Source organism: Colletotrichum spaethianum, assembly GCF_022836535.1.
Source record: "Colletotrichum spaethianum MAFF 239500 DNA, contig39, whole genome shotgun sequence".
Lineage (NCBI taxonomy): Eukaryota > Fungi > Ascomycota > Sordariomycetes > Glomerellales > Glomerellaceae > Colletotrichum > Colletotrichum spaethianum.
In genome coordinates, this window is record NW_026054809.1 from 187,665 (window position 1) to 212,240 (window position 24,576).

General features: G+C 50.8%; 8 protein-coding genes across 8 annotated transcripts; 3 read left to right on the top strand and 5 right to left on the bottom strand.

The window, feature by feature from the left end:
- Nucleotides 1-115: 115 nt before the first annotated feature.
- ColSpa_10807 (cytochrome P450 monooxygenase yanC) lies at nt 116-1,611 on the bottom strand (the record flags this gene model as incomplete). The annotated part of the gene is made up of 4 exons (XM_049277019.1): nt 116-620; nt 683-1,155; nt 1,288-1,423; nt 1,487-1,611. The coding sequence occupies 4 exons, from the start codon at nt 1,609-1,611 to the stop codon at nt 116-118; spliced, it is 1,239 nt and encodes a 412-aa protein (XP_049132976.1).
- A 2,451-nt stretch (nt 1,612-4,062) lies between these two features.
- ColSpa_10808 (uncharacterized protein) lies at nt 4,063-5,193 on the top strand (the record flags this gene model as incomplete). The annotated part of the gene is made up of 1 exon (XM_049277020.1): nt 4,063-5,193. One exon carries the CDS (start codon nt 4,063-4,065, stop codon nt 5,191-5,193), a length of 1,131 nt encoding a protein of 376 aa, XP_049132977.1.
- A 550-nt stretch (nt 5,194-5,743) lies between these two features.
- ColSpa_10809 (cytochrome P450 monooxygenase ATR2) lies at nt 5,744-6,931 on the bottom strand (the record flags this gene model as incomplete). The annotated part of the gene is made up of 3 exons (XM_049277021.1): nt 5,744-5,755; nt 5,888-6,267; nt 6,373-6,931. 3 exons carry the CDS (start codon nt 6,929-6,931, stop codon nt 5,744-5,746), a joined length of 951 nt encoding a protein of 316 aa, XP_049132978.1.
- A 1,826-nt stretch (nt 6,932-8,757) lies between these two features.
- On the top strand, nt 8,758-9,891 carry ColSpa_10810 (7-dimethylallyltryptophan synthase; the record flags this gene model as incomplete). Its single annotated transcript, XM_049277022.1, has 1 exon — nt 8,758-9,891. One exon carries the CDS (start codon nt 8,758-8,760, stop codon nt 9,889-9,891), a length of 1,134 nt encoding a protein of 377 aa, XP_049132979.1.
- A 1,373-nt stretch (nt 9,892-11,264) lies between these two features.
- On the top strand, nt 11,265-13,135 carry ColSpa_10811 (cytochrome P450 monooxygenase TRI13; the record flags this gene model as incomplete). Its single annotated transcript, XM_049277023.1, has 2 exons — nt 11,265-12,320; nt 12,410-13,135. The coding sequence occupies 2 exons, from the start codon at nt 11,265-11,267 to the stop codon at nt 13,133-13,135; spliced, it is 1,782 nt and encodes a 593-aa protein (XP_049132980.1).
- A 1,144-nt stretch (nt 13,136-14,279) lies between these two features.
- On the bottom strand, nt 14,280-15,434 carry ColSpa_10812 (uncharacterized protein; the record flags this gene model as incomplete). The annotated part of the gene is made up of 1 exon (XM_049277024.1): nt 14,280-15,434. The coding sequence occupies one exon, from the start codon at nt 15,432-15,434 to the stop codon at nt 14,280-14,282; it is 1,155 nt and encodes a 384-aa protein (XP_049132981.1).
- Nucleotides 15,435-16,688: 1,254 nt separating this feature from the next.
- ColSpa_10813 (dehydrogenase xptC) lies at nt 16,689-18,887 on the bottom strand (the record flags this gene model as incomplete). Its single annotated transcript, XM_049277025.1, has 5 exons — nt 16,689-16,736; nt 16,804-18,035; nt 18,103-18,226; nt 18,280-18,590; nt 18,692-18,887. 5 exons carry the CDS (start codon nt 18,885-18,887, stop codon nt 16,689-16,691), a joined length of 1,911 nt encoding a protein of 636 aa, XP_049132982.1.
- Nucleotides 18,888-22,058: 3,171 nt separating this feature from the next.
- ColSpa_10814 (putative methionine--tRNA ligase, cytoplasmic) lies at nt 22,059-23,309 on the bottom strand (the record flags this gene model as incomplete). Its single annotated transcript, XM_049277026.1, has 1 exon — nt 22,059-23,309. The coding sequence occupies one exon, from the start codon at nt 23,307-23,309 to the stop codon at nt 22,059-22,061; it is 1,251 nt and encodes a 416-aa protein (XP_049132983.1).
- Between the last annotated feature and the right edge of the window lie 1,267 nt (nt 23,310-24,576).

The window sequence follows — 24,576 nt, forward strand, 5'->3', positions numbered from 1 at the left end:
TGGTCACAACCCCTAACTGTTAGTTCCAACACTAGTTCAACACTGACTCGGTGTCATGAGACTCCACGCTGCTGGAAATCCCATGGTTGAACTGTCTCTCCCAGTCACTCGAAATCTACTCATACTGCTTGAGGAATCCTTCAATCTCACTGAACTCCCGCCTCAAGACCTCTGCATGCTTCTCACTCCTCGGCACAAACCGCACCTTGTATTCCCTCGGCATGTGTACAAAACCATCCTCATACGCGTCGTAGCTCGTGTCCACTTCAATAATCTTCCCGTCCTCCCCGATCGCTGGCTCGATTCTGAAGGCCCAGAGAATCTGCGCGATGATGCGCCACTGCGACCTCTCGGCCAAGTGCAGACCCACGCACAGTCGGCGACCAACACCGTACGAATAGTGGTCGCGTTCCGCGTACCTAGGCGAGGCGGCGAGCTCCGGCGCGAGCTTGTCTGCCACGCGGAGATAGTGGTCTGGGCTGTAGTTTTCCGGGTCAGGGGACGTGTCTTTACTGTGATTGAGACCGTACGGAGGGATGAAGACGGTGCTTCCAGCTGGGATAAGCATGCCGTCGTACCAGTAATCGATCTTGGCAACGTGGGGCATGCCAGTCGGTGCACTGTAGAAAAATCTCGGTTAGCCTGAGAGCTACATGTATCGCTGACTGAGTAAAAGACATACACAGGTCTTATCCGCAACCCCTCTTTGACAATGCAGTTGATGTATGGCAAGTCTTTGAAATCAGACCACTTGGGAACCCTCTCAGAACCACACACACGGTCGAGCTCAACTTGAGCCCTTTCCTGGAACTGGGGATGCTTTGCAAGAAACAGAATACTGGTGAGCGAAGCGGATGCCGTGGTGTCGGCAGCGCCTTGATGGATCGCCCCGAAGAAATTGTTCAGCGCAGTGTACGAGTGTGGTACATCAAAACTGATTTCCCCGTCCAGGATACTGTCTAATAGAGATACCCGTTTGTCACCAGTGCTGCGGCGCACCTTGACGCGCTCATAGGCCTCGTTCCATACGTTCGTCATGGTTTCGTAGCACTCGTTGCCGCGACGTCTGGACGCTGTCCAGCTAGCCGGGATGAGCTTCAAAATCGGGAACTGATCGACTGGAAGGTAACTTCCTGGCGCAACTGCTTTCGATATCTGAACATGAATCAGCTTCTGCTCCAGAGAGTAGACACGAGGCTTGTTCTCACGGCTTCCATGGCGATGTAGACAGCCTGGTAGAGTTAGCAGTTTGTCGACTAGAGACTTGTGGGCTTTATTGATACTTACATATGCCCAAAAGCTTCCCCAATCCGTTGCGCGGTGACCGAACAAGGTGATGCTCGCTATTGAGGCGGTTGCCCGCTTCACACTGTGCGTAAAGTCCTCGGGCTTCTCCAGAAGGTCGTACATCAGCGTGGCGATCCTGCAACATCTTTAGCAAGTGAAGTTCGAAGCCTGGTCGTTAAGAGTCCATTTTAGAACGCACTCAGCTTCTTGCACGGCTTTGAGTGTTGTGTCTAGATTTTTTGGCGAATAGAATTGGGACACGATCTTCCGCTCCGACTTCCATATGGGACCCTCGTGCATGACGGCCATGTTCTCGCCCCGCATCGTGAGATAAAACTGTTCATCAGACGGCCTATCGTTGAAGTAGGCACCCTTCGATACTAAGAGCTCATGAACGGCACGTCGATCATTCAAAACAATAATGGTGCTCTTGCCGACCTTGAGCGAGAAAACTGGCCCGTATTTGTCGCCCCATTGTTTGAGTCTGAAATACTCAGCCCAGAACTGCAATGTGTATAGATGATTGAGACCTACTTGGAGAAGAACCCTTCAGCCGGGATCATGTGGGCGTTCCCAAGGATGGGGATTGTTGGAGGGCCAGGTGGAAGATCTTTCTCTCTGCTTCCAAAAGTGAGGACTCTGTAGAGTAGATATATTGCTGGGATAGCCCAGGTGAGGGAGGAATAACCGACCACGAAGGGCCACTCAGTCACTTTTACTCCCATTTTGTCCAATCAATTTTCTTTTGGCCGAAGAGCTTCACCTCACAGTCGTCGTTTTCAATCATGCCCGTTTCTCCTTTATATATCCCTCATGTAATAGCCTAAAGCGCCAAGAAAGACTGCTATCTGCACTCAAAATACATAATCTGCATAGCTCACGTCACAAGGATCTTCGCTTATCCTTACGAATTCGTCGGACTGCATCGCATTATCTGGTGTCCAAGGTGCGGGGCTACCAGTAGACCCTTGCAATGCGTCCCGTCCCTGGCGCCTCTTGGCTGCGAGGTGTGGCCTAGAGCGGTATACTGGGGGGTTTGTGACGATGCAACGCTGACTGCATTGAGAGGAAAGTCAGCTTGTGCGTTGGCGTATATGTTTCGTCTAGCTTGTTTCGCGATGCTCCTGAAGCTGGGCTGGGCAGAAGCAGGCTACCAGACATTTACGCTTGCATAAGGTTCCCCGTCAACACTGCAAGTCGCAATTGCCGGAAAGCTGCACATGATTAAGTCAAAATGTAATTTGACATACTGGCTTCATTTTGAGACATGTCTGATACTTACGTGCCCTATCTTTCTTAAAGTGGATTATCGCATGGATGTCATCTTGGTATCGTGCCACAAGCAGGGAGGATCACACTAAGTAAGTGCTTCGCTCCGCGATAGCTTGACCTCAAAGTGATGGCAATGGCTATCACAAGAACGAGGTACCGCGGACCTTGTTGGGGTGCATTTCCACTTGGGAGGTGTTTTTGATAGCTCGCAAGGCTGCTAGTTGGTGTATTCTCCAAGAAATCCAATCACAACTGCTAGCTACCTGAAGCGACAAAAGAAATTGCATGTTGATGTTGTTCGGCTAGCTATGGCCACCTAAAGATAATACAAAGCGGTGTTTCTGGAGGCGTATGAGCCGAACCTTGCCCTTCCTTTCCATTCCTTAATTATCACCATCACCTCGGTGCTTTTCAGGTCTGTACTCTGTGCAGCCTATTGCGAATTTACCTTTAACAGGGCTACCTACGCTTAGATTTATTTCAATGTTAACAGCAGCATGAGGGTTGAAATTTGTCGTGATACAACAATGCAGACCACCATTATTGTCTGAAGCTCTAATGTTAAGGCAAAGTCGAATTTGCTACATTTAGCATAGGCCTAAATCCTGCGAGTCGGATCAAATTTTGAAGCACGATGTAATAAGTGCACCAAGAAACCTGCAGGATTGTGCAACGGAGCGCGAGTGGTTGTGGTGAATCACTCTTCTAAGGGAACCGCTCAAATTTTCTACCAACAATTGCCCGAACAAATGTTCACTTGGCGAACAGGAAAACACTATGTTCGGCCGTTTGGGGCGTTACTGTAGTCCCTGTGCAGACACGAGTCCGGAACTGGCGCCGCACTCATGGGCACTGATCCGCCCGCTGCGGGGCGTATAATTAGAGCCCTGAGTTGGCAAGTCAACGTCCACGATATATCGCATAATGAAGTATTCCTCAAAGATCCCTCCTGCGTCTTCATTAGAATATATAACACATCGTGAAGGTAGCTGGTTTTCGCTGTGGCTGGAGAGGATCTGCGGGCTGTACTACCAAAGGCATGAAGGGACCTGCCAGTTTGATGAGCCGAGAAACGCACTTCTTTCGGTGAATAGCTCATAGATAGCTGTAGTTATCCGTAATTTCAATAATACGCCAAGGGGCCCCAAACCCGAAATCCAGATAATGTGGCGTAAGATCACAATTTTGACCTCAGCCCTTGACTTGTGGCCCACTATCCTGGAGAAAGCCTTAGATATCATTCGTTGACGACTTTGAGAACGCGGAATGTGATCCCATATTCAGCAATGCCAAGCAGAGCTGAGGTTTCATAATTTTGAAAACTGTAAGGCTGCGGCACAGTCCATGAACCCATCGAGCTGCAAGGTCTTACTTTATAAAGCGGCACAGAAGCATTTTCCACACCTCTGAGATCCTGAAGCGTATCGAGTGCCTTGTTCCCACCGACTTCGAACGAATAGCTCTTGCGTCAACCTCAACAGTATCGTCTCTTGATTGCTAATCATGTCTCTTGTCTGCACTGCATCGATATCCAGTTTGAAGTATTGGGACCCCGGCAACCTGCTACAGATAATTGGAAAAGGGCGGCATGCAGAGATCAGATGTGTAGGCAGGGCTGTGAGCCAGGGCGATGCCCGCTGCCGTTGGACGATCGATCGTGAGAGGCAAACTAAGATCGAGGCCAAGTTGGAGCAAATAGCGACCAGAAACCCGGCGGACATCACGACAGAAGAACTGCGCGACCTCGCTGAGCTTTGTCTTTGCCGAGACTGGCATTTGTACCAAAAGGAAGACACTGTCCACCACTGGAAAGAGGTAGTACTTCATGCAGCGGAAAATTCTAGGAATGCTATGGCGGAAGGACTGAGAAACCAGAAAGATGAAATCGCTAAACTGCAAGAGGTGTTAAAAGCGAAAGAAGAAGATTTGCAGTGGTCATGGAAGCAATACCGAAGCCTGGAGAAAAGGTTCGACGACACGAGGCTTGCACAGTCCAAAAATCTCGAATCGCAGGAAATTGAGCTTCTGGAAATCCGACAACATCTCCAGAGCGCAACGGACAATGCGCAAAGCCTCAAAACGGCCATATTGGATCATCATCTGAAGCTCAAGCAAATCACGACTGCCCTGGCTGAAGAGAAAGACCGCCAAATCAAGACGCTTGAGGACGAAAAGGAGGAACTGAAAGCCAAACAATATCTCGCGTGGACGGAAGCTGATATTACAAGAAAAGACCTTGCGAGGGAAGCGACAAAGACACAAAAGCTAGTCTTGGAAAATGACGCTTTGCGAGAAAAGCTCCGGAATTACCAATCTAGAGAGGAGGCGCAAGCACCTAGAGAATTGCACCCAGAAGACGAGAAAATGTCCGAGAAGAGTACACAAGAAGCACAAGTTACCGCAGAGGTTCTGAAGCTACAGAACATGAAGACCAAGCCCCTAGCCGACCTTTCCAACACAAAAGTCACCACGCTCGAAGCAGATGTTTCAGCTTGCTGGCTTCATCGCATCAGGTCCCATATGAGAGGAATCTTGCTGGCCAGTGTCGAGACGGTACTGGGTTATAACGTTTGGTTTGTGAGATTGATCGAGTCCATTGTGACGGAAAGATGGTCTCTTATCAAGCGAGGATGATTGTATCTTGAGTATGGTCTGATATATTGGGAGGCTGGAGTAGAGTTACCATTAGTTTGTGTTTATAGTCGGGCGTCTTTCAAATGCTGGTCAAAGACATATAACAAGCTTCGTTCCTTACTTGGATTGGTGCTATCTTGCTGGGTCTCAGAGTTGTTTTGCCACTGGGATCTGATTTGCAAAGAGTTTTTCATCAAAACCTAGTTACAAGTTCATACCCGAATATTTGGGTAGAGTTTCACAGCATAATACGATAGTATAGACAAGAACACAATAACTCTTTGGCCCATCTTTCTACAAACCCATAACAGATATAAAGCTTGTGCTGACCCTCAGGATGAAATTTGGCATATCGCTCTGGAGCGCCAAGTGCAAAGAAAATATTTCATCACTAATTGACTACATATTCAAAGCTACGTGTACTGCAGATTTATGCCCAAGTTCCATATCCGTGCATCTTCTCAAAGAATTTGTTTGAGAGCGCGTGTAGTATCAAGTGTTTATACTGTTTCACACTCTGTCGCAAACTTGTGTTATGTCCGCTCAATAATTATGTCTTGGCCTGATGAGAATATGCTTAGTTGGGTTTGGCAAGATCTGTGAACCTCAGTAGTTAGTCGAAGTGGCCCGGCACGACTGTCGCATAAGGATAGGAAATACATGAACTGAGTGAATATTGGAAGGAATCACATACGTATTGACCAGAGTGTATGTCTTGATATCTCTCGGTCTCTCCGTCCTCCGGACGAATCTGATAGCGGGCCAGGAGCTTGATGAGGAACATCTTAGCAATAGAGCACCCAGCCCACCGACCAGGACACATATGGGAGGCGTAACCAAAGTTGACGTCATCCCTGGTTGCACTGCCCCATTCGTACTTATTGGAGCCGGTCGTTGCCGACGACATTTGTTGCCGGAGTTCATGATAGCGGCGTCCGTTCCATTCGGCCGGGTTTTGGAAGTTTGAGTTGGACAGGTGTGCCGCTGTCATGACCACCTCGAAGATGGTGCCAGCGGGCAGAACGACCCCATTTGGTAGGGTTTGAGTCTTGTGGATTTTCTTCATCAGATTGGCTGCTCGCCGGGGATGCCCGGAGCCGGTTAGCATGGAACTGTTGACGATGGAAAAGGGCCGAAACGTACAGGCAGCTGTGGGATGGTGTTTGTGAGTCTCCTTACAGAAACTATCTAATAATGAAAGCCTGCGAAGGCTGTCCCGCGTGAAGTTCCAGCTTTCCGATCGCTCCCCGAGGACATTATACGCCTCCTCAAGCACCAGATCGATATAATCAGGGCGGAAGGCGAACTCGTAGACAACCTGCGTTGTTGAGGGTCCGGGTGAGAAAACAAACGTAAAGGCGAAACCTATGAGAACGTTTGTGAGATATTTGTAGTCACGACGCTTGTCGGCTGGTGCCGTGCGGATAAGCTCTTCAAACCAATCATTTTCAAGCGAACCAGTCGGTGAACCTTTCTCGAATGCCTGAACACATTGCTCAAATATAGGTGTAAAGAAAGCCGTTGCTCGATCCAATTGCGCATTGACGTGACGCACTTCGCTGGAAAAAGAGGCAGTGATGCGGGCCATCATAGGTCGTTGTGCCTTGAGTTTCTTCATTACGGGGATCAGTGTAGCTGAGTACTGTTCGAAGATATCCACAACTTCAGATCTGAAGTTGTTGCCCAGAATCACTCGCCATATGACGTGCGAGTAAACATGCAGAATTTGGGGCTGCATGATGATATTCCTACATGCTTTGAGGCGCAAAGTCAGTAAGAGTAAGTTGAAAACCTTCTGGAAGCGCATGGTTAAGTCGCATGCATCTATGAACTTACCACCTGCAGAGTAATCAAATCCCTGATCTAGGATGCTGGATAGACCTTCGTCCAGTGCCTCGGATATAACATCGAGATAGCGGTCTTCCTCAACAAGTCAGCCCAGTATACGCTTCTCAGGAACTTTTGGAGCGCCTACCGAATCCTGGCATGCGTGCACCGAGGTACCGATAAAGAAAAGGCTCCTCAAAAGGGGCACCATGTAAGTTGCAGAGGAAGAACTAGGCCAAGTTAGCCATGCACTTTTCCTAGAAAACTGCCAGACAGATAAAAACCTCTTTACGAGCTGGCGCGACCTCTTCATCTTTCTTCTTGCAGATCGCCAACCAATGCTCTGGTGAGATGAGGACTAAATCAGATCCTGCAACATGTAAGTCTAATGTCCGTCGTACGCTTTGCGTTGCAGGGGCTGCAGAGAAAACTTACCATCAAGAGCTGTTACCCGGAACACGCCGCTTTTGATCTGATTGAAGCCTTTTTCAATAATCTCGACTCCATGAGCTGCGAAGTCTTGCCTGGTCGCAAACCATGACTTTGAGCTTGCGATTTTGGGAATAGAATGATGCACAGCGACTCGATTGAGAACAAGTGATATAGTAGCGGCAAGAAGTACGGCAGCGGTGAGAGCTGGAGCATTGCTCAGCAGGCGCATTAGCTGTGGTGGCCAATGTAAGTGTAAAGGGATGCTTGTAGAATCCATGTTTGCAGGATCTGCGCTATTGAATTAATGATCTAGTTGGAAAAGAAAAACTCAACTAATGCGGAAGAGAAAGAACAAGTAATTGTTAGTTTACTGCATGAAGTTATTCCTGACCCTTTACATGTGATAGATATAGGAAGAAGCAACGGATGTGGCGTATCGCGCGTCTGAATATTAACTTTCCCTGAAGTCCGGTCCTGATCGTATCGGTAGACAGTAATCGGAAGCGAATTCCAAGAAACAGAGTCAAGGAACTTCCACTATAGCTTTACCAAAACTTCAGTCCGATTTATGTGAAGTATTACTACGGACGGCTCTTGCTGAAAATCAATGATCGATGAACTTGTGGAGTTGGCTTTACCAGATATTCGGGTCCCCTTTCTGTAAGTAGTTACCGATAGCGAACGCTAATACACGAAAGCATTGAGACACTTGGGGATCTGATCGCGCGGACTTGGAAAGGGGGAAAAATAGGATGAATGCATCGGATGCCCATCAGGCTGCGCGGTAAATACACCTTCGTATTCGGCACATTCAGCCGAGCCCGAGAGTTTAAGGATCCGGCTCCGGGCCCGGCGTCGTGGACCAGAGTCTCGAACTCAACTCCCAAACACACATTCAAAGGTAAGAGACTCTCAAGCAGAAAGCTGTTGTTCTACGAGGAATGAATTGGAAGATTTGCCACAAATGGAAAAGTCTAGCTCGTAAAGCTTCAGCCCACCGGCCCGGACTTGTCGAAGTTAATCACCGCATACAGAAGTACAGCGTGTCGGTAGATAATATGCAGTTATCTAGATCGATCGGCACTTCGGAACATTTCCTGAACCTCACCAACTTTGGCCTAATTAGGGACGATCCAAAAATGCCTTGAAGTCACTTGTTTGAGATTTTTGCTATTTAAGACCAACTGTTCGCCTTAGCTACAACTAGTCAAGCACCTCAATATTACATTCCAAGCTCATTACTTTGTTCATTTCCAAACGTTTAATTCACGTCCCACATTTGCATCGCCCCAGTACGCCGCCACAATGGTTATGGCAACGAATGGCCCTGGGTGCGCTCATCAAGATGAGTCGAAATTCTGGCAGGATGAGATTTCGCATTCCCTCCTCTCTCTCATGCAGAGTGCTGGATACTCTCTTGAGGGTCAGGAACAGTATGTCGACTTCGTTAATAAGTTTGTCATCCCTTCCCTGGGCCCCCGACCCATTATCACCAAGTCGGGCGCTCGCCTGCCTCATTTCGACAGCTTCTGCTCTGACGACTTCTCGCCTGCAGAGCTCAGCTGGAATATTGGGCCTAAACATTCCAAAATCAGGGTAGGCTCCGAGCCTATCGGACCATTCGCCGGGACAGCAAAAGACCCTTTCAACCAAAATGAGTCCCAGGTGGTCATGTCGCGTCTGCTACGCCAAGGACGTGGTCCCGTCGATGGGGAGCTTTGGGAGTTCTTTAAGAAACACCTTCACGTTGAAGCAAAGCACGCCAATGAGATCGTTTCCAAAATGGCGCCCAACGAACATATGACAAGCAACACCATCTCGTTCGATCTAGATGGCGAGCTGCCGGCGCCGAAGGTGTACTTCTATCCCATCCCCATTTCTCTGCTGGCGAACAATCATGCTGGCGAGATCATCACTGATGTTATCGCGCAACTGCCGGTGAATCTGGAGCCCGCATTCAACTATGTACGCGACTTCGTCTACCGTTACAAGAGGCAGCGCGACAACGAGTACATCTTGCGGCTGGAGCTGATCGCCTTTGACGCGGTGCGCCCAGCCGATTCCCGCTTCAAGCTGTACCTACGCACCAAAGAAACATGCCTCGCACGAGTGGAGGAGGTGTACTCGCTCGGAAGCTCACTCAAGGGTCCCGAGATAGATAACGGCCTGAATCTGATCCGGTCCTTCTATCTTCATGTCCTAGGATTGACCGCCACAGAGGAGGATTTGCCTCGCAGCACGCACCGCACGGCGGGTATCATCTTTAATATGGAGATGAAGCACAACAGCCCCGCACCAGTACCGAAGGTGTATGTTCCCGTCCGACACTATGGCGGTACGGATCTGCGTATCGCCCAGTCGCTCAGTAATTTCTTCCGCGCTTGGGGGCTCATACACCTTGCCGACACTTACGTTGATGCTGTGCAAGAGGCCTTGTAAGTCTCTCTGAACCCTTGTTGTGTTTAGCTGGCGCGTGTGCGTGATGAATAAAGCTAATCCAGCGTCTTATGTACATAGCCCGAATCAGGATTTCTCTACCACGATTGGGAGACATTCTTACGTCGGTTTGTCGTACAACAAGGATGGACCCTACATCACGGTTTACTACAACACAATGACTTTCTCAGTGGGCGATGAGCGAAACAGGGATGGTAAACTTGTTGGACCTGCGGCTATGAAACAGCGTCATCTGCTAGACTCATAACTCTGGTTTAGGCTCAACAGAGCTGCTGGTGGAAAATCTAAGTATTGATTCAGCAGAATCAAATTCAGGACTGTGTTGTGTGAAGATGAAAATCAAGGCTGCTGTTCATAAGCAACAGTTTGAAGCCCGTCCTTCGAGCACGAGGCTCAATTACTTAAACGTATGATACAAACACCAAGTTGTCACCAACGCTGTTTTCAATTTCGGCCAAGATTACATTTCCCGCCGCCAGATAGAATTTAAATTATTTATGAATTTCTAAAATGATAACGCCCATAATGGATATATGGTAGACCTCTCAGGAACGCAACGAATACGATGCAATCAGCGATTAGCCGCCAGGCTGGTAGTTTGTTCCCCTGGAGTTTCATTAGTCAAGACGTTCGTCGACTCAACCAATCGGTTATACAATTTTCTCATCTCATCTCACTGGCTTTAAGGTCAGAATAAGGTTGGTTGCGCTGAAAGGCATGGTGAAACCACAGCTGACGGGACGTCATTGCTAAAATTAACCTTAATTTCTTGGACAAGTTCCGTAGGGGGAGTCCCTCAGGCCGTGAAAAATAGTTCCAGAAAACACAGGAAAAGCATATCTACTGTGAACCAATGGTGATTTCTGTTTCGGGTATGGTCCGAACGAAAGATGGAACCCCGTCGGAAGCAGAGGGGAAGCAGCCCGGACGACAAAGGGGGAAGCCGAGCGAATGCGAATGGGGGACCGCCTTGGACCCCATTAGCGGTGAAATTTGAAAGATGGGAACTCCTATGGGTAAGAGAAAGACTGTAGAACAGCTGAGAAAGAGGTCTGTACCAAGAAAATAGGCACTTGGACTTTGTCCGATACATGTAGGATGAAAACGTTACATGTTGTGACTATGCTGGGAAACGGAAGCGAAAAACTGATGGAAACAAATCCCTACTCCCACTACTTGCAGAATTCTATAGTTTCAGGCTTATCTTCACCTGTATCATATGACTAGGTCCAGTTCCTCTGGAGGTCGGTACTTCAAGTGCACGTTGTTTGTAAACTGTATGTTTTGGTCTTTACACAATCTTCCACTCACCAACATCACCCACACTACCACAGAAAGGCAGTCTTCAGCCCGTCATGGACAACATCGGGGTTTTGTTTGAATTAATGGCTGGCAGGACGGCCGTTGTCTTTGCCTTCGGCATCCTAGCCCTGTTCTTTTTCTACCAAGCGTTGCTGCCACGACCTCTGTCCGGCATACCCTATAATGAGGCAGCTGCAAAATCACTCCTAGGCGACATGCCCGAAATGGTGGGCCATGCAGAGAAAACGGGAGAAATGTATGACTGGCTCGGGGCACAGAACATCAAACACCGTTCGCCTATTATTCAAGTCTTCGGCAGGCCTTTCAGCAAGCCTTGGGTCATTATCTCGGATTTCTACGAGACACAGGACATATTGATGCGCCGGGGCAAAGAGTTCGATAGGTCCGCCTTCACTGCCGACCTTCTGCGTGGCGTTATTCCGGAACACCACAGCAGGTGGCAGACAAACGATGAATACAAGAGTCGCCGGCGGCTAATCGGGGATATTCTGACCCCCAGCTTTCTGAGACAGGTCGCCGCCCCACTTCTGCACGAGAGCACTATGCGCATGACGGCTTTATGGCGTGAGAAGGCAAGGCTGGCAAAGGGTCACCCATTCTGGGCCATGAAAGATATCAGCCATTTTGCGCTGGATGCCGTCCTTGGTTTCACTTTTGGTCCCGGTCTTGAGGGTCTCAGCGCAACCCAACCAAATGTTGATGTCTTGTCTTCGATGCCCTCATTGCCATCCGGTGACAACTCCGAAGACACAACCGACCTAGAGCCGGTTGAACTACCACATGCACCACCTAGTCCCGTCATCGAAGGTCTTCTTAAGCTTTCTGACAGTCTCGAGACGGCGATGAAATCCCTCTTCCCGGTGCTTGCGCACTGGTTTCTGCGCCAACGGCCAGCCATGAAGACCGCGATCCGGGTGAAAGAGGACTTTATCAGGCGCCAGATTGACCTGTCCACCGCCAGAGTTCAAATTGGATCCGAAAAGCATGCAGTTCGCTGTGCCGTAGACGAAATGGTGCGCAGGGAAAGCAGTCAAGCTGCCAAGGAGCAGCGCCCCCCCGCTTTCCACACCCGCTTGTTCTATGATGAGGTAAGAACTAGGACGCTTGAATTCTGGAAGCATTCTGATAATTGCGTTTGATACGGACCCAAGCTGATATCAGCGGTTGAACCCTAAAGTTATACGGCTTCACTCTCGGTGGGCATGAGTCGACATCCAACTCCAATCAGTGGGCTGTGAAGACGCTGGCACGCCACCAGCGCCAGCAGGCCAAGCTACGCTCGATTCTACGAGAGGCACTTTCAGCAGCAGTAGCGGAAAAGCGAGTCCCAACAGCACAAGAGGTTATGCAGGTGCGATGCCCTTACTTGGAGGCTAGCATCGAGGAGCTATTCCGCGTGTCCCTGACGGCGCCAATGTGCGTCCGAAGCGCCACGCAGGACACGGAGATTCTAGGCTGTCGTATCCCCAAAGGCACCATCGTCTTTCAAGTCTGGAACCAGGCTGGATACACGCAGCCTGGATTTTCCGTTGACGAGGCTCTGCGCACCCCTGGTGTCAGGGCGGCAATGTCGAACAAAGGACCAGTCGGCACCAGTGCCACTGGTGACGACTCAGGATTCGATCCGGCGGCTTACGTGCCCGAGCGGTGGCTTCTAGAGACCAAGGACGGCAAGGAGGTATTTGACGCGACGCGAGGCCGAAACATGATATTCAGCATGGGTCCCAGGAGCTGTTATGGGCGGAAGCTGGCATATGTGCAGATGCGTATGTTTGTTGTGCTGGTATTATGGAACTTCCAGCTTGAGGTGCTTCCCCATGAACTCAACACAACCGGGGCTTATGACAAGTTGACCAGAGAGCCGCACGACTGCTATGTCAAGTTAACAACTCTGAAGCAATAGGCGAGTCACTTTAATAAATACATCACCGCACCGAGTCTTAATAACTGAGGTATACATTCTTGATTGATTGTATAGTTCTTCATAAAACCTGGGTTATGCTAGGATCTGGCTACGAGCCATTCAGATATAACCCAATCTTGCGTAAGGAAGTTCAATATAAGAATAGACTTGTATTCAATCATTGGTTTTCAAGTTCTGTTTCTGTTCCCGAAAACTTTGGAGGTAACGCACCCGTTCCAAGTCCCGAAGTTACACTTCAGGAGAACTCAAAATGGAGACCATGTCGCTACGCTAGTCATTTTTGAATAGCTGCAATCATGCAACTCAATGAGCCTTGCTCCCTCACATGGAAAATTATGCTACAAATAACTCGTATCTTTAACGTCTCTTTTCTGGGTGCCTGTCAGGGGTTTCTTATGAAGTCTATCTAGAGGTGGAGTGGACCTAAGGAGTCTCGTGAGCAATGCTGTATCTGAAACAAGCAGATCATTCCAATTCAATACGGGACGCCTTTTCTGTTGAAGAATGCATGTGATCGCAGTCTGCTAATTCAACCTGCTTAGAAAATTAAGAGCAAGTACTCTCCAAGCCGATTCTCAAGCCCCTGACTGAATAAGCTGCTTTTCCGACACAAAGGGGCGGTCAAACCTAGGCTCAAATTCGTCCTTCTGTATTCCAAATCCATCTTTCACAATGGGTTTAGCCGGATCCTCGCCTGCCGGGCCTCTCATTCTCATCGCTTGGGGTATAACATACGGGTTCTTGCCTTCGTATTAAAGAAACTTCTGCAACTCATCCTCCAGCCAGATGGCGCGCCCTCCCAGAATACGATTCACCAAATGTCGAATGAGTAACCGAGGTCTTGCGGCACGCACCTGCCAGCCTAGCTCGTCGCGGATATGAAAGAGCAGCTCTCTATAGTCGCCGTTGTTCTTCATAAACATAAGAAAGCTGAGTTCCACTGAGCGCAGGGCCTGCGGCAGCACGGCAAGGAAGTCAAGCAGGTCCTGCTGCTTAACAAGGAAGCGCGACAGCCCAAAGTGCGCCAGGTTCTTCCACGCTTCGACAGGGAAGATACATCGCAGGGGATAAAGTGATCCCTCGTGAGGTTAGGGGCTGCGGCTCCTGTCCGAGGCTGCCGTCCTCATCGGTCTCCAAGGTAAAGTGTCGCAAGTCGGCCTCCAATATCTGCTTCAGGCGCCCGTTGCGGAAGGCGATGTAGTTGTTGTCGTCTGCCCCGCAGACCATGAGGGTTAAGCCTAAGCGTATTAAAGCCCTGCATCTTGATTACGGTGGCAAGGTGGTCGTACTCGAGGCATGGTTCTGGTGTGTGGAAGATGCCGCACGTGAGCCCTGATTGAATATGGTTGCCGTCGAAAATCATCTCCGTGATCTTCGAGGTCGCATGCCCCTGCTCGGCGAGGATACTGACGACAAGGCGGAATCCGCGCCATTTATCCTTGTCCTCCTCGCGCCCCCACATCTCGTAGTCGGCTCCTTCTTTGTCTTTAGAGGCTGGCCAGCCGCGAGGAAGCGGGTAATTGAAGCCGTACGGAAGAGCGCGTATGGCGGGGGTTGGGTACAATGGCTTGAAGAGAATGCCATGCGCAGCAGGTGTCAGGGTTATCCTCTTCAGGTTGGTGAATCTACCCGTCTCTAGGGCCCATTTGAAAGCAGCTACATGGGCCGATGTGGAAAGCACTTGTTCTTGTTGCTTGAGCAGCTCTTGGTAGTGGGCGTAGGCGACGTCAAGAGGCAGCTGGGCGTCAAGCTGCTGAAAAATCTCAAGATGCTGCGGTAAGGTTTTGACGTCGTTGTCTCGTCTTTCCTCCAGGTACTCGACGTTCTCTTTGCAGCGTATGAAGTGCCAGATCGGAACACCACGTGGAACCTTCTGTGGCCCATCATCATCGTCATCTGAGTTGTCGGGATACTCATCTGGATACACGCATTCGTCGTCGTACTCGCCCTCGAACGTCACGAAGTCGGACGGTGGCTTCTCGTAACGAGCATCGTCCCAGATGATCTCGCGGACGTCACGGCGGAAAGTCTCGTGTTCTGCGATAGCGCGAAAGACTTGCAAATTCAGGGGGATGGCGGATATGAAGATGCGCTTGAAACGGAGATGAGGACTCATAAGATTGGCGAGCTTCTTGCAAGTTAACCGCAGGGCTTTGAGATGGCAATTTTCGAGATAGCTGAAGACGAGAGCGGATATCTCAAAGGGTGCGGTGGCGATGAAGTCGATGATAGTTGCTGGTCCCGTGGATGGACCAGAGCTGGATCGAGGAGTTGCCATAGGAGGCGTTTAGAGAGATGAAGTGAAGAGATGAGGAGACGAGAAGCCACGATGTACGAGGATGGAATAAATGTTGCTGTCTGCCTGTTTCTTGGTCGGCTGGTCTCGAGCCATTTGGCACTTGGGGGGCTTTGTCGTTTCAACGACGGAATCCGTCAAGGTTGGTTGCGTGTGAAACTATAAGCGTCTCTACATGGATTCCAAGCCAAGTTGCACTACGGTCCAGCACTCCACCGCGACCTTACCGGGGTGTTTGCTCCGGCCCCGGGCAGGTGAAGTGGAGTCTGCCTATCTATGGGTTTTCGCTGGTCCCTTTTAGCAGCACTCCGGCAGCAGCTCCGGCAGCGCAGTTGGTGTAACCGTCAACGCAATTGCTTTCTCTCTCGGAACTGAGACTATAGTAGCGCTAAGAAACGCTGGTTTATCATGTTTCCACTATTACTCTTAATATACTGACTCTTAGTCAGTCATTAGTCCCGTTCATAGGAACACTGTAGCGGGCTCCAAGCCAACCGCCAGCCTGACCTCTAGGGATGGGTATATCTGCTTTCCATGCTTCCACAGACGCCAACAATTGTGTGATCCCAGAATGCGAGCATCAAGATACTGTTGAAATTTCGAACGAGCCGTCCGATATACCGTGTACGCGCTTGATGTCATCTACGGCCCAGAGCGCAGAGATAACTAGTCGGATGCCCAGCGCGGAAAAGTGCCACTATGGAGGCTATGCACAATTTCTCACCACTGAAAAGCAACCTTGACGAATGCAACCTTTGGCATTTCCTGAAACAGTTTTTCGGTTCACGCGACTGCAGAAAACAAGGCACAACTTGGTCAATTCATTGAACTGATCAAGTATGCCGGCGCAAGCGTCATAAATCTTACTGAAATAGCAGACTTCGATGAGATCGTTAGAAGAACTGGTTGGGATTGGGATTGGTAGGCAAAAGAGTTCACTATATCCAAATAATATCTAGATGTTATCTAACTCATCGATTAGATCCTTAATAGATTTCTTTAAGCCAAGGTTCGGGCCGCACCTATATTGCGCTATGCCGCGACTCTTCGTTTAGACTATGTTTTGCTAGCAAGGGCTGGCTGATAAGCAAGCTACAACGGGACACAAGGGTGGTAATAGTAGTGAAGAATATATTACTAGCCGCTGTCTAAACATGTGCAGCCATGCGGACCCCCCCGCCCCCTTCTCCTTTCTGATAAGAACTTACAGTTTCAACGATGCTCTACTAAGTTATCTCAAACCCTGCCCTCTGTCTTCCACTGGCGGATAATGATCTCAGCAGCCTGCATATCTCTTAGCAGTTATGACTTTCTCAAGAATGGAAACAGAATGCAGCCGGGAACGATTTACCTTCTCGCCAATGGCGTACGCCGTCGTGGTGGTGTGGGCAGCAGGGATGGTAGGGATGATGGAGCAGTCGGCAACGCGGAGGCCCCGGATGCCGTAGACGGAAAGGCTCGAATCGACAACGCCGCCCTTCTCACGGGGGAGCATAGCAGCCGTGCAGCAAGGATGCATGAGCGACTGGATGACGTTGTCCTTGACGTACTCGATGAGGGCGTCGTGCTCGGTGACATTTGCACCAGGTGCGATCTCAACGGCGCCTAGCCCCTGCCATGTGTCGGTGGAGTAGAGGCGGCGGAAGTAGTCAACATAGGCGGCCATGATTTCGAGGTCTATTGGGTTCGCGCCGGTAGCGTAGTTGACAACGGGGGTGGCATCGTGGTTGGTGGAGTTCAGGACGACGGAGCCGCGACTGAGGGGCTTGAGGAGGAAGGCTGTCCCGGGCCCCGCCTGGAAGGGCATCTCGAGGATAGGGTGCTCGGGGTGCTCGAGCGCCTGGGCGATGATCTCGAGCTGCGCGATGTAGCCCTCATGGACGGTTTCGGTGGCGCCGGTGGTGAGATACCGGAGGACGGAACGGTCTCCGATCCGGGCGCGGATGTCTGCGACGATCTGCTCCCAATCGGGGGTGACGTGTCGGAGGGCAACGTAGGCAGCGCTGTTGCCCATGGCGAGAGTGTAAGGACCACGGGCGGGGCGCTCGCGGAACTGGGCGACGGCTTCGGCAGCGTAGGTCACGTTGTTGGCAACGTCGGCCTCGTTAGGGCGAGGAGTGTCGTAAGAGTATGCCAAGGGAATGCCGCAGTGGTCTTGAAAGTTCTGCCCGACACCAGGAAGGTCCTCGACGAGCTCGATGCCTTCTGATTCGAGGTATCCAGCAGAGGCGATGCCGCTGCGCTGGAGGATTTGGGGAGTGTGAACGGCGCCGGCCGACAGGATGACCTCGCATTTGGGGCGGATGGTCCGGACGTCACCACCGGCGACAGGGCGAAACTCGATGGCGGGGGCACTTTTCTTGTCCTTGTCGATCACGAGGCGTGTGACCTTGTGCTCGACGAGGAGGTCGAGGTTGGGACGGGTTTCCGCGATCCTGGTGTAGTGACCAACACCGGCGTGGGACCGCTCGACGGTCTCTGAGTTCTGGGCCGAGGGAACCCAGCAGATGCCGTGCTTGTTCCCGTCGTCGCAGCTGACAGGGGTCTCAAGACCGAACTCCTCGAAAGCCCGCCATCCGATCCCTGGAGGTGTTAACAGTTCAGCGTCTTCGCTGTTCCTAGTGCAATTACGGTTCTGGAAGTCACATACGCTGGGCGGGCCACTGAAAGGGCGGGAAAGAGGCCTCGATCGAGTCGCCGGTGTACGCGGAGGCATTCCAAGTGTAGCCGTACTCCTCGGCAAGCTCGTCGCTGGGCTCAGTAAGGAATAAGGACTGATGTATCTCAATATTAGAAGGGGGGTCCGACTTTGGAAAAAGAGAGGGACAGGATTTGCCTTCTTGAACGCAGGGCCAAAGTTCTCCCAGTCCCAACTATCATGGCTGTCGTTGAACTGAGGGCTGCCGAGTCGCGCCCACTCGTCGTAGTCGTACCTGGAACCACGGTCCAGGAATTGACCGTTGACAGCCGACCCTCCGCCAACAGTCATGCCAAGGATCACAGTAGCGGCACGGTTGTTGACGCTGGCAACAGGAGGGGAGCTGATGACCAGGCGGCTGGCTCCACGGCCATCCTCGGGCGGATCGTAGTAACCAATGGTCCCCTCGATCTTGCCGTACTCGATGACTAGGACGTTCTCTGTGAGGGGGGCATCTGCATAAGCTTTCCAAAGAATGCCCCGGCATTACGATCTGGGACCTTCCATCTAGGTATCAGCATTGGAAGGGTTCACAACTCACTCTCGGGGAAGGCAGCCGAAACACGGTCGGCGATGGTCAGACCGGAGGTACCACCGCCGACGACAACGAAGTCGTACTCCTGCCGGAGCTCGGTGACCTGCCTCTTAGCCAAATTGTAAGCGCGGCGGGGGAGGGCCTCGACGACGACGACGCCAAGGATGCACGCGCCAGTCGAGAATGCCTTGATGAGACGCATTTGTTTCTTTTGGTTCCGGCAATAGCGGCAGTAAGAACAATATGGAAACAAATTTAGATGGTATCTAGATATGAATACCGTGACAGAAGAGGGGAGACGGGGTTGATTGACGTACGCAACTCTTGGGAAGGGAGAGCCAGCCAAAGGAGAGTTGATCAGAGGAGACAGATCATCGCGACTCTTCTCTTATACTAGGCTCTTACCCCTCGAGCGGAAATAACGGGCCCGAATACTACTCGGCTACATGGAAAAGTTCGTTGTGGTCGCGCCAAGTCTCTTCTGACCTACTCTACTGGGCGGTGAAAGACGAGCGAGTAGAATGCTGAGCCGTCTCGGCGCTCAGTACATCGAGGATGTCTGATGGCATTCTGCCCACATCCCTTTAGCCGTACTCAGCTAGTTTGCCAATGTTGCCATCCCTGTCTCCAGGAACCAAATCCCAGAACACAGGCAGATTTGTGGGATACGTGTTAGGCTTAGAGGGGTAACTGTGTGTGTATTGTGCCACTATCCAGGCCCATGAGGGGTTCCGTGTGCCAGGGGGCCTTACGACTAATGGTGGACTATGAAAGCGGGCACGGAAAACCTCTTGTCAGTATGGCCGGACAAAATTTTCCTTTGGAGTACATGACCTAATGGAAGCCCAAGACTCTGTTCCATCAAACACGCGTGCAATCTGATGTATAGTCACCTACAAGTGATTTTTAACTCAAATGATAACCGGCAGGCTAGGGTGGTTACGGGCACCGGCTACTAAGGCACATGTACGCATAGTGAGAAAATAAGCCGCGCAACACTGACAACGCAACGCCACAAATCGTGAATCGCAATATGAAGCCTAGTAGCAAAATTGGCAGAAAGATGAATCAGCACCGTAGGCGATGCGATGCACCGACCAATCTGGATTCGCGGGAGTCAATAAGCAAAACTTTCAGCTACCCATCAATTCTTTACTCAGGGGTGCGATACTGTGACTTAGTCAGAACGCTAGTAATTGTTATCAATCCTGGCAAAAGAGGTGATTCGTTCAGGGCCACGCTATCAAACATATTCTCGAATGGTCTCAGTAGTTGGATCTATTCAACTCTGATGCACGTATTTCGTTTTGCAAGAGAGGTATTGGCCTCGTCCAACCTCCATCACATCCTCAACTTGGTCTGAAGAGGCGTAAGCGTCAACGAGGGCCTTCGAGAATTGCCTTTGGGACCTTTCTGGAAAACTAGATGTCCAACTCCTCGTATTTGCGACCCTTGCACTTAGGTAGACGAAAGAATGACCAGGCAAATATGCTATCAGCAGTGCCGGCCCAAAAGAACCCGGCCTTCCCTCTCAAATTCCACTCGGTGGGATTCCTGACGTTCGTTAGCTTGGCTATCATCATTGGACAGTGGAAACTATGCTCCGTGCAGTCGAGGCTCGCGGGGATTTCCTCTCCCATCTTATAGGTCAGGAGGACTTGTGAGACGATGTTGACTAACTGATATGCGTTTCGGGAGAGCATAACAGTGAGCGGGCGCAGGCGAACTGAAGAAGTCTTGCTTATAACGCTGTACTGGAGAAAGCTTCAGCAACGCAAAAGCCAAGGAAATTCTCGCAAGCACGGCATGCTTGACTTACGGTAATCGGTCCAATCATGAGCGACTGTTTCGAGTTAGCAACAGTTCATCTTGCTCTTATAGCTCGATGTTGTGGTCACGTACGTAAACGAATGGCCAGAAAACGCAAAGCCCTCCTGACGGCCAAAGACCCCTTTCGTCTACGGAGACCCAGAATGTTGGTGTTTTTGGTATTAATATTGATTTTTAATAATAGTCCTTCTATGTTTACGAGGATTCGACCGATCCCAAGAGCAATTTAGCTGTGTTTGGCAGGCATGTCAGATAACACCTCGCGGAGTGGTGGCCTGATCTCGAGGGAATTTTCAACGTCACCGCCCTGCATATTGCAGTGGACTCAATCTATCAAACTGGGCGGGTACAAAAACGTCTCTCTAGGGTACACTTAGGTAATCTTGTAGCATAGCAGAATTGGCAAGCATGTCTTGCACATATCGGGGTGAGGCAGATCTAAATGTCGAGTCTGATAGGTCTACAGTTGGGTGGATGGGAGCTGCTCATTATATTGACAGATGATCTGTCGTTAACTATACTAAAAAAGGCTTGACCAAGACTAAAATGGCGGTACGACAAGAGTGATGTTTGGAATGGTGATATTTTCGGATATATTCCTAGTTCATTAGGTACAATAACTCGATCACGAGAATTGAATGTCTAAGACAAGGTCTCGTGGCTGTCGCGTTTTGGTATGTTCCGTCGACGAATAAGATAGTCCTGTGGAAGGCTGCTTTCAAATCTTTCAATCAGATCTTGGTGGCCATAAAGCAATGCCTTCACAATTTCATGCACCTCCGCCACTCTTCCGTCCACATCGCCTGTTGCTTCTTTAGATGTTAGATAAGAGCTACTGAGAACCTTTGTGGCATCAGCGTAAACCTCTGGGCGAGATTCCTCAAATCGCTTCTGCCATTAAATTAGTCCCAAATTCATACAAAAGGAAGTCAAGGCGACCAACTTTCACGTCTTCCAAAAAATTACAGCTTTGCTGAAACACAGTGGACCCAGCTTGACCTTGGGTCGGAGTGGTGACATTCTCAGGTGGTTCCGACATGGATTGTATGATGCAACGAGTCCTTATTCACTAGTCAACTAATTGAGGGTTGGCTGTCATCTCACTATTGAATGGTAGTAATTAGGGAGGTAAGATATATCAGTAAAGGTTGGTTAGTTAGGAGTTGGCCCGAAGGTACTGTGCTTTATGAGAACGACTCCGCACTGGATTCAATCCGTTATCACGAGCCGAGGATAAGGTCGTTCTATCAGCCAATACGTGCAGTGTAAACCCTCATGGGAGTAAATTCTCGCAGAATGTTTTTTGCATAATACGGACGCAGTCAAGCGGCACAGCAACAGACATTCAACCCGAAAAGAATGTGTGTTGTGGAGCCGGGAATAGCAAACAAGTGGGAAGGGTGCTAAATTCCATCCTTTAAGCACTATTGATTTCTCCTCCATACATTGTAATGCCTAGATAACAGAACTCACTCCTCAGTCAATAACTTAATTGTCGATGGCAGAGACTGTCTCGGCTACATGCCATATAGCTTACGAGTCCTTATTCCCCAGCCAGCAAATCACGCAGACTACGTGCGACAACCTTTGTGGCCCGCCTGAGATCATCAAGTTGAAGCCGCTCATCGGCTCGCTTGGCGTGAGACTCCAGTACGGTACGCGGGCCCGCGCCGTAGACGACGCCAGGGACACCGGCCTCAGCGTACAAACGTACGTCCGTGTAGAGTGGGGTGCCCATCGCCGGGATCGGCTCGCCGAAGACCTCTCCGCCATGCGTCTGGATCGCTTCCACCAACGGCTTGTTGCCGGGGAGCGGCCGCATCGAGTTTGCGAGCAGCAGACGACGGATATCCACCGATATCCCGAGCACTGAGGCAGCTGCGTCAGAAATGGTCTGGCGAATCTCGGCTTCTACCTCGGCCGGGTTCTCCTCGGGGATCATGCGGCGGTCGAGCTTGAACACGACCTTACCGGGTACGACGTTGGTGTTCGTACCGCCCTCGATGCGGCCGATGTTAAGGTAAGGATGGGTGATGCCCTCCACCTCCGAGCGCACCAGACGACAGCCTGCGTTTAGGGCATAAAGTGCGTTGAGGATCATGACGGCGCCTTGCAGGGCATCGACGCCGGTGTGGGGGATGGCGGCGTGAGCCTGGTTTCCGTGAACCGTGACTTCCATCTGAAGACAGCCATTATGAGCTGTGACCACCTCATACGAGAAGCCCGCGGCAATCAGCAGATCGGGCTTGGTCAGACCTTGGCGTAGCAGCCAGCCGGGACCCAGCTCGCCACCGAATTCCTCGTCGTAGGTGAAGTGAAGCTCGACTGAGCCACGCAACGGCGCATCGAGTGATTCCAGCGCGCGTACCGCGAAAGTGAAGGTCGCAAAGTCGCTCTTACTGACCGCGGCAGCCCGGCCGTACAGCACGCCATCTTCGATAAGTGCGGCGTAAGGGTCGCGCGTCCAGCCCTCGCCTGGCGGCACCACGTCGCCGTGAGCGTTGAGTGCCACCGTGCGGCCACCAGCGCCGTAACGACGGCGCACGATCAGGTTCGTGATGGATTCGATACCGTAAGCGGACACTTCCGCTTCGGGCACCGGGTGGCGCTCGGCTGCGAAGCCGAAGCTTTGAAGCAGATCGGCGGTGCGCTCGGCATGCGGCGCGTTGTTGCCGGGCGGAGTGTCTGTGGGCACCCGCACCAAAGTCTGGAGGAAGCCCACCTCCTCCTCGAAGTGGGCGTCAATCCAGGCGTCGAGACGCTGATAGTCTGTGGGAGAAGCGGGACTGGCCATGTTTGCTCTGACAGAGTCAGGTCTTGTCAGAAAATATCTGAGTGTTGAGAACATTTGTCCCTCAGTTTCGGCTCGGACCGTGGCCCACACCGGGCTTCCGGATGTGCGCCGATCTCGCATCAACCCAAGAAGCGGGGGGGAAGGTGTAGGGAGACAACATACTTTCTGTCTTGGCTTGCCCACGAACACCAATTGTTTATGTAAGGCATGTTGAAAATTCCTACTACTTCAAACTCACTGCAAGCAGCGTGCACTTAGAGACGGCATAGGTTTGAGTGGGGAACAATATAAGCGACCTAAGTACTTGATCACTTAGTCGTGTATGGACGGTGAGAGAGCATTCGAATTTCATGGATCAACCCCAGAAGCTCTGAAGATTTGGTCTCAAGCCTGTCCTTCTCCTTCTTATGAACCGTCTGGATGGCGTATTCAACCTCTGATGCAGCACCCTGCCGGACAGAACCGTCCTCAACACAATCCACAGGTGTCTTCCGCCTCTGACCTCCCACTCCTTTTCTATCGCATCTAGGATAGAAGCAGGCGCGATGTCTCTCAGATCTCGACAATCTTCTCCTAGCCTTCTGGTGTCAGTCTAGGAAGTCTGTCAAAACCTCCTTCATGAAGCCGGACCAGATTTCCTCGGGGCGACTGAGATCCCATGGAGCAGTTGAGTTTCGTAGCGGCGCTCAATCTTGTTGGACATTTTGATATTGGTCCTCTTGTACTGCGAGTATGCCATAATACAGCTGTATTCCTGGCCTACCGAGATGCAGATGACTGTCTTGTTAGACTCCTGGTTCTGTGCCTATTGGAGGAAACATCAATAATCTTGGAGTGAGACTCTGAAGCCAAGAATAAGAGCAATGTTGGTATGAGAAGTTGATAGCGGAGGAAAAGGGTTGGACTTTTGACGGCGAGGTGCGCCTCAAACCCATCCCTGATTTGATAGGAAGCAGGGAGCCGTATGACATCGGCGTCTGTGAGTAAGATATTGACTTGGTGGGTCTTATTTTGGAGAATTATGACTGTAGCCGAGCGAACACTTTTGAGAGAGGCGTTTCTCATCTATATGAGTTCGAACTTCTCTGCCTCCAAGATGTCGTCCAGTGTTGACATGGTGCGTATCAGATCTCTTGCCATGAAATAAAGTGTGGCTCCAGTTGTTGAGCACGCTGACTTGGCGGCATACTAGCTCAGTAGGGTCGTCACGTTGGCTAAGCGGGTGCTGAATCTTGCCGACTCCAACCACTGGAATTCCATACCGGTG